At 36.7% G+C, this 8,789-nt stretch overlaps 1 protein-coding gene across 1 annotated transcript; it reads right to left on the bottom strand.

The window, feature by feature from the left end:
- Positions 1–311: 311 nt before the first annotated feature.
- LOC105036175 (cysteine-rich receptor-like protein kinase 6) lies at positions 312–5,838 on the bottom strand. The gene is made up of 7 exons (XM_010911937.4): positions 4,853–5,838; positions 2,606–2,731; positions 2,120–2,253; positions 1,727–1,937; positions 1,160–1,397; positions 925–1,075; positions 312–854 (listed from the first exon to the last, which is right to left on the bottom strand). The coding sequence occupies exons 1-7, from the start codon at positions 5,706–5,708 to the stop codon at positions 504–506; spliced, it is 2,067 nt and encodes a 688-aa protein (XP_010910239.2). The 5' UTR covers positions 5,709–5,838; the 3' UTR covers positions 312–503.
- Between the last annotated feature and the right edge of the window lie 2,951 nt (positions 5,839–8,789).

Genomic DNA, 8,789 nt, shown 5'->3' with positions numbered 1-8,789 from the left:
AAAAAAAAAAGTTAAAGATGATGAAACCATCACATCAGGTTCACTCTTGCCGTCTTTGTTATCTCCTTCCCACAAATCTCACAGCCAAATAGGTAATCGGATGGTCGACATCTTGAAAGAAGATCAAACCTTCTTTTGCATGAAAGATTTAGCCCCAACACCAATGGTTAGAGGATTGGATTGATGTACCCAAACGACACTGGTTCACAAAAAAAGATCCAAAAGTTAGGGTCTGCCCCAATCCACTCATTCCGAGGCCCTGGATTGCTGGAACGATGATCGGACAATAGTCCTTTGGTAAGTAAACATAGTGAAAGCAATAAAGCAGCAATAGTTTTCCTCATAAAAATGGGCAGACATGAGGCATATGCACCGGTTTTCCGGTATTTCTGAGGGTCTAAGCAAAATACAGGTGTTACATCCATGATATAAAGTCTACAGGTTTTTTGAAGGACTAGTTATTCAAGATATTCATCAACCTTACTCTTCTTATCTTCTTTCAACTATCTTGGTTCAAGTTCTGTAATCGACACGTCGTTTGGTGACATTGGTACTGACTTGGTCGAAGATCGGTCATTTGCACCTCTAGACAAATTGAATTCATTTGAATAAACATCTGATTCCATGCTGCTCTTTCCAATGCAAAATGCCGGTCTGGAAGGAGCTTGGAGAGACACAGAGTCACTGCTAAGCATCACAACAACTTGTGACATGTTGGGTCTATCAGATGGATTTTCCTGGACACATAATAATCCAATGTGAATGCATCTTAACACTTCACTTCTTGGGCAATGGTTGCCTAAAGATGGATCCAATATCTCCAAAATTGTTCCTTCCGTCCACCGCTCCCAGATCTGCATGAAATGAATTTATTCAGTCATTTAGGATAGAACCACATTTGTATCCATACAATTGAAAACTCACATAGCTCAGGAGGTCTTGAGCAGATTCAGAGTCAGAGTAGCCACTGTTCTTTCTCCCAGACACGATCTCTAAAACGAGAACACCAAAACTGTATACGTCTGACTTGATAGAATAGTGCCCACGCATGGCATACTCTGGTGCCATGTATCCACTGTAACAAAATGAGTAGATTGTTTAAAATGCTTTATAATGAACCATGATTAGAATGCATAGATTATTCAAAATTTCTACTTACAATGTTCCAACAACTCGGCTCGTGGTGCCCTGAGTTTGGTCTCCACCAAAAAGCCTTGCCAAACCAAAGTCTGAAATCTTTGGGTTCAATTCTGCATCTAGCAAGACATTGCTGGCTTTTAAATCCCGATGTATAATTTTTAACTGAGATTCTTCATGTAGGTATAGTAGGCCTCGAGCAATCCCACCAACGATCTTGTACCTTTTCCCCCAGTCTAGTTGTTCGCGCCGTATTGGATCTATGTCATATAAACTAAAATGTCAATTAATTACATTCAAAAAAAAAACAAAAAAAAAAAAAGCTTGATAGTCAATTAAGGTCACACATAATAGAATAAGTCCATTTTTGAATGTAAGATGATCAAACATTTGTTTCTTCTAAATTAACAAGAAGGGTTAAGCTAGAAATGCAAATTCTAGATCCAGTTGGAAGAGGAGAGCATATATATAAACAAACATCAAATTTCTAGATTCAGTACTAATATTAATCATAGATCTACTATATTAGGGTCACTTTATAGGTTTCTAAAGAGGGTCATTCAGATTTTCGTGGAAGATGAATTTATACCGAAGAGAATGGTATCCAGGCTTCTGTTTGGCAGATATTCATAAACGAGCAACTTCTCTTGTTCTTCCATGCAAACACCCAGAAGCCTAACAAGATTCCTATGCTGGAGCTTAGCAACTAAAACAAGCTCATTTCTCAGCTCTCCAAATCCTTGTGATGAACTAGTTGATAACCTCTTCACTGCTATTTCTCGTCCATCAGGTAGCAGTCCCTATACAGAATTACAAGATTAACAAGAAATAACTAGAACCAGAAAAAAAAAAGAGAGAGAGAGATAAATAAAACTGATCAGGATAAAGAAAATAAAAATTACAAGTGAAAAATCTTTATTTTGGAGAACATTGCAATTAAGATTGGATTTAAAGAAGTTTACACAACAGGGATTCAACATACCTTGTAAACTGCACCAAAGCCACCTTCTCCCAGTTTGTTCTCTTCAGAGAAGTTAGCTGTCGCAACTCGTAGGGTAGATATATCAAGTAATAGGGACTCAACACTTGCAATCTCCTCTGCGCGAGTCCCATCCACTAAAAGAGCACAGAATTTTGAAACTACTGTCAAACATTTTCTTACTGAATCTTATGTATGGAGTCAGGATAACAAGATGAGATAATTGGACTAAAATTATATAATTTTGCTCAATGAAACCAAGTCTGCTCTAGCTTTACTAGCTCATTGATGGCCATTGAAGTCAATAATCAAGCAACGCATGACTTATTGGTTATAGTAAACTTTTCTGGTCTTACTCCTGCAGTAACTTCACCTAATGTTTAATCCTTTCCAATCTTGGTAGATTTTATTGAAATTCTCCAACAAAAACTTAAAGAAAAGAGCGGGATATTTTGTGTAAAGAAAGCATTTAATTCATGGGTTACTTACAGGGCAATCTTACAACTGGCTTCCTCCTCCTCCAGAAGCAAATGCAAATGATGGAGATCAGCAAGATTGCAGCTACTAGAGGTATAGCAATCGCAAGGACCAGACCTGTGACATTTGTCTTCTTTTCTGCATCGATAAATGACTGATTTTATCTGCATTTCTATATCAAACATGATACATTGATGATATCAAAACATGGAGCTGTGTTATAAATGTTTTATAACATTGTTTTATCTGCATCTCTGTTGTGTACTATAAATGTTTGCGGCACCTATGGAAATTGAGGCCAATGGATTGTGGGAAAGATTTTATTAATAATTATTCTATAAACCATATGGTTGTAATTTTGCAAACTTGCTGACTGGAGTGCCTCTGGTAAGTGAATCAGGTGTGAAGCAGAAATACAGTGTAAAGAAGGATTGCCATATAAGAAGAATCCAAGTTTTCTTTTTCTTGCCCCACGGTTAGTAATCAAAAAGTGATCCTGTGGGAGTGTTTTCTTTATTTTTTTTTGATAAAACTAAGGGAGCATTAATTTGGTGTACTCATGACAGCGTAAACTATCTTTGATCAAACCAGAATAAAGTGGTGCTAGTTGGCATTACCTTCCCTACATTAAAGAAAAGATGGCTATTTTGGCCGGTTTGTGAAAATAACACTTGTATATTACAGCATTTATTATTAATGCCTAACTGTGTTGCTTATATAAAATTGTTACCTTTTTATATTGCAGGTCAACAAGGAAAAGCTAATCTTTACTGTTAGTTTAAGTCACCCGACTTCAAACTTTATTCATGATCAACCAAGAATTTATGTATTTCTAGATTAATCCTTAATAACCAAGGAGAATTCCCTAAGGTTTAATACACATACACCTAAGATTCTTATTCTTCGGAACTTCAGTTTTTTATGGGCTCCCCCTTCCTTGGTTCCGTACAGGGTAAAGTAATTTCCAAAACCATGAGGAATTAAGTGGTTGCTCTCTAGATTCAGACTCTGTTTTGCGCCCTTCAGTTCAGGGAGGAGACTGAGATAGCTTGTTGGCTGTGCACACATTAAAAGTAGCGCCTTTTCAATCTACCAACTCATTCTGTACACAATTTAATGCCTTCCGTTTCTGCCGTGTGGTCGCAGGAACATGAATCATGATAGGAAAAGCAGTGGGAAAAGAAATCCCTGTTCTGACAACATGCTAATATTTTAGTCCAGTGGATGGTGCCATTTCTTGGCATTTTATCATGTTATTAACCTATATGGGACCAAAGGCTAATAATTTAGTCCAGTGGATGGGGCCATTTCTTGGCATTTTATCATGTTATTAAACTATGTGGGACCAAAGGAAAAAAAGACACTTGTGAGGTTGCGGAAGACCCCGAAGACTTCAATCGTCTGATTGTTTGATATTTATGGTTTATATTTGGGCTCAGCTAATATTAGTTTACCATAGGATTTTTGAGCTAAATGCCTCAAAAGGGTATTGCTGAGAAGATCTTAGCCCTCATCTCATCTCACCTAGACTTGGTTTTATCTTACCATGAGTAATTTTTCATTGATACATTGATGACAGACTGACCGGACTGTTGAGAAAGAAGGGAGTCGCATCGTTTTCAGGGGGGCTAGTTGTCTAGATACTAGACGGAAAGGTCTCCTTTCGTGGGGCATCGGACAGGCATGCGACGACCCATTGAATGAGAAACGTTTCAGAAGATTGAATCCCAGCAAAAATTTTAAAAAGTATACATGTAATACTTTCAGAATAATTATGTGACTAAAGATTCACAAAACTGCCAAGGAATTGAAGAAGACCAAAATCGATCTAAGAAATTTCATTACAAATAATCAAACTCCGTTCTTTACTAGAAAACAAATAAGCTAACGAATCACCCATTTGATGGGGCGAAGAAAAGCCAAAAGTTCAGCTGGAACACATGCTGAATCTAAACATCTCGATAAACAACAAAATACGTCCAAATTTTATTTTACCGATTTATAGCATTGCAAACACTAGAAAACAGGCAAGGACAAAGTTAACCATATCAATTAAATTATGCAGAAAGATGCATTTAGGAGTCAAATTGATCGGACAATAAATAGATAAGAAAACCAGAAATATTAAATAGTAGATCCGGAAAGACTGATCTATTTGGAGATAAAGTCATAGTTCTGAAACCAAGAATGGAGACGTAGTTCATAAACTGGCTATTATAACCTTCACAAGTGCTAGAAATAACAATCTTATCCCCTTACCTTCTCTTCCGGGCGGAGTAATAAGTGGAGGCGCTAGGGGGGCCGGTGCCGGTGCCGCCTCTGGCGACGACTGAAGCCTTAGCGTCGGTGTCCCTTCATAGAAGGAGTATATCTCGTACCTATAATTGCAGCTCCCTCCAAGCAACCTCGCTCCCTGCTTCCCCTTAAACACGGCGGGTAACGGGTCAAGTATGCCGGTGAGGCACTGCCGGCACTGACTCCTCGACAGGTCCCGAGTGCACTGCGCCAGCCCATATATCGTCGGAAAAGGAGAGTTGGTGTAGTTCAACATCTCCCCGGTGGCGAACATCTTGGTCGAGTTGGAGGCAGCCCAGTCGACTATCCTGCTCATGAGCACGCCGACAAGCTTGTTGAACTGGCTGGGGTCGGTTATGTTGTTCACGTTATACATCAAGATCTCGTCCGAGTTCGAGGTGTCGATGGTCGAGAGGAAGCGCAGATTGGAGTAGCGGAGGAGGCAGTCGTCGTACCAGATGACGGCGCTTCTGTCGTAGGGGCAGAGATTAGGAGCGTCCTGGATGGCGGTGTCGAGGCAGGAGCGGCAGGTGGAGGCGTTGGTGTCGCCGCGGCAGAGGGCGAGGCCGGAGATTTGGTTGGGGCTCTGGCCGACGGTGAAGTTGGAGAAGCCACCGGAGCGGGAAGTGTTGGAGTCGAGGGAGGTGAGGAGGATGTTGAGGTTGGAAGCGTATGTGCCGTTGGTGGTGTAGTTGCCGGTCTTGCCACAGCTTTGGTAGAGGGGGTCGGCGGCGGTTGGAGGGGAGTGGTTGAGGACGAAGAAGAAGAACAGAAGGCATAGTGGGAAGAGCGGGGAAGAGGAGGAGAGAGAAGGGAACATAGCTAATTGATGCTATGGCCGTGGTGAGAACTCCCAGAGACGGAAATGGTGATATGATCGGAAAACGGAGACCCGACGCCAACCGAGGCAACCGTGAAGTCTAAAACGACAGGTTGGAAGGACAGGTGGAACTCTTACCAGTAGCGGAACAGTCAATGCGAAATTGAGCGCTTATCTTGCATACCTTTCGCGCGAAAGTATGATTGATCTTTTTTTTCGCGGCGTAAACCGTTGGATTGAGTTTTGCACGGTCATAAAGCCACTATTGCGTGATCCAACGGTTCAGGTCACGAAAGAAGGTTTATCAATCTTTCGCGCGAAAGATATAATCTGCACCCGAGAAAAATATGCGGATTGCAGCGTACAGTCGAGTAACGTGAGTTCCGGAGCTTTCCTTTGTAATCATATATTTAGTTTTTTAAATAATATTTTTAAATATTTAATTTACATAATTATATTTTATTTTTTTAAAAAAAAAATCATATACATGGTACCTAGAAAAATAAGTTAGTAGATATTTAGGTTTTGTTGTATGTTTCTGGTATCCAAAGGTATGCTCTATGGAAGTGGTAGACATGGGATGTCTAACACAAGTGAAAGGGATATGAGGGAAAAAGCATGGAGGGAGTAGTTTATAGTTTATACCTCATAGGACAGCTAGAATGGCTAGCTAACGGTAATTTACACACTAAAAAGTTCTCCTCTCCTGCAGGTGATCTCTATTTTTTCTTTTTTCAACTAAAATGGGGCACATACGTCCCATTTTTTTTCACCAACAATTAAAAAACTTATCTATCTTTGCATTATCAAGCCACACCTCCTTCCATCTGCTATGGTTGCTTCCCAGCAAACTTCGGTGTGGACAAAATCCATTCTATATGGATCCCTCAATTTCTTCCCATCTTCAAAGACTCGTGCTAACGGGGCAAAGAAAGAGAAGGTCGAAATCCAAAGGGTTGCTGGGAGCGGACATTGACGTCCAATAGAGACCGATTAGGATAGGCAATTGGTGCCAAAGAGGGAGAAGATCCAACATGGAATTTTTGGGATTCTTTTTTGCGAACTGGAGGGGTCCGAGAGACTCTTTTCCTTCCCTTTCCATTTTATTTTGTATTTTCTTTTTTTTTTGATAGAAAGGTATACTGTATTCATTCATGTAAAAAACTATGCGAGTACAAAAAGTCCCAAAAAGCCTGCAACACAGATACTATTCATTTTTTTTTTTTTATAATAGTTTGTCATTCTATTTTTTTTAATGAAGCAAGTGTTTTATTTTGAAAATATATTGAAATATTTTCTTGGTTCGCATAGGATATAAAGCAAGAGGTATCTTATATTAGTTTGTCATTTATTTTTTTTTCTCTAATTATTTTTGTTGCGAAAAGCCATACCACATATTTATTTTAGATAAAATCAGTACTAAATTTGTGCTTTTTTTTTTGTTTTTTTTATACAAGTGCTTCCTAAAATTTAAGTAACGACCTTTACGTTATCATAATCATTTGACATTTTGCCTCAATTTAAATTAATAATATTTTAAATAAGATTGATAAAATATGATTCGATCCACCAATTCAATCCGTATTCGATCCATCATAAATAGATTTGGATTTAGACTAAACTGATTTAGATCATAAATGGATCAATCTATTTAACCCATTTAATAAGTAGATCGAATTTGGATTTTAGATATCTGATCCATTTAATTCGTTTAATATTCAAATCGGATTGAGCCAGATAACTCATTTAACTTATTTAACCTATTTCTAATCAATTTAATCCAATCTGTTTAATTTATTTAACTCATTTAAGATCTATTTAATCTGTTTAAAATCTGTTTAATCTGTTTCTGATCTATTTAACTCGATCTGTTTAACCTATTTAATCCGTTTAACCCATTTAATATATTTAACCTGTTTAATCTAATTTGATCTATATAATAAATGGGTTAAACGGATCGGATCGAGTACTTGTTTAATAAACAGATCGGATTTATGTTTGAATTTTTGATCCGTTTAATAAACAGATTAGATTTGGATTGATGATTTTCTGATCCGATCTATTTGTAGTCCGATCTATTTATGATCTGATTTGATTTGATTGTCATCCTTAATTTTAAATTAAATTAATTGATTATTAATTATTAAAATAATTTTTTAATTAATGATCAGTAAGATAAGCTATAATATCTTTCTGTTGTTGTCATCTATTATGTTTTATGACGGCAAATAATAGTTCTAAAAGATTATTTTTTTGTATCTTATTGTATTAATTACTAATTATTTTGTTGAAAATAAATGTAATGGCCTAACTTTAGTACCTTACAAGATTTTTTTTTTTACAGTTCTAATTTTATTTTTTGAGATTTTAATATCATAGACTAATTATTGTAAAATTTGGAGTGATTATTGATAAATACAAAATTACTATTATACAATTGTGCTAAATAAGTTAACTTCAAAAGTATAATTTTATAACGGTACCAAGCGGAGATTTAACCTCTATGATTATGTCTCTTATAATTTCATTTGGATAATTTTTTTTTTTTTTTTTTGAGCTTACAGTATTATCAGCAACCTTTCAAACAGAGCAAAATCAATTGTACGAGACTCAATTGCATGCAACTTGACTTGCATTACATCCTCCAGTGCAAGGTTTCTTACCATCTTCAAATTACATTCATAGATGTGGGTTAGTACTTGCATTAGAATCATAACAAAAAAATCCGTACAAATTGCTGATTGCCCATTATATATATGATTGGCAGGTTCTCTTGGTTTTGTAAATTAAAACAAAGAGCAAATTCTTGTGCATACAATGGTTTTTGTGGAAACTAATGACATGGTATTTGATAAAAAAACATAGAATATATTTAGTCGTGATCACAATTAAAATGAAAATAAAGATAAATTTAAATAAAAATTAGAATGACTATATCTTTTGATGTATTTAATTCATAATTAAAATTAAATTTATTATCTTCATGCATAAGGATAATAGATTACCTAGTAGAAAAGATTTCAAAATCATCACAAACCTCTCTTTTTCTAAATAAAATTTGAGTATTAAAAAAAATAAAAA

This window comes from Elaeis guineensis, chromosome 6 (assembly GCF_000442705.2).
Source record: "Elaeis guineensis isolate ETL-2024a chromosome 6, EG11, whole genome shotgun sequence".
Lineage (NCBI taxonomy): Eukaryota > Viridiplantae > Streptophyta > Magnoliopsida > Arecales > Arecaceae > Elaeis > Elaeis guineensis.
The sequence above is the reverse complement of the archived record's forward strand: the minus strand, read 5'-3'. Positions and strand labels throughout refer to the sequence as shown.

Bases quoted from the DNA above. Each gene is read 5' to 3' on its own strand.
- LOC105036175 (XM_010911937.4), bottom strand. From the start codon at position 5,708: ATGTTCCCTTCTCTCTCCTCCTCTTCCCCGCTCTTCCCACTATGCCTT. The intron at 2,732-4,852 runs GTAAGGGGATAA...TTATCGATGCAG, and splicing joins TACTCCGCCCGGAAGAGAAG to AAAAGAAGACAAATGTCACA. The intron at 1,076-1,159 runs GTAAGTAGAAAT...ATTTTGTTACAG, and splicing joins AGCCGAGTTGTTGGAACATT to TGGATACATGGCACCAGAGT.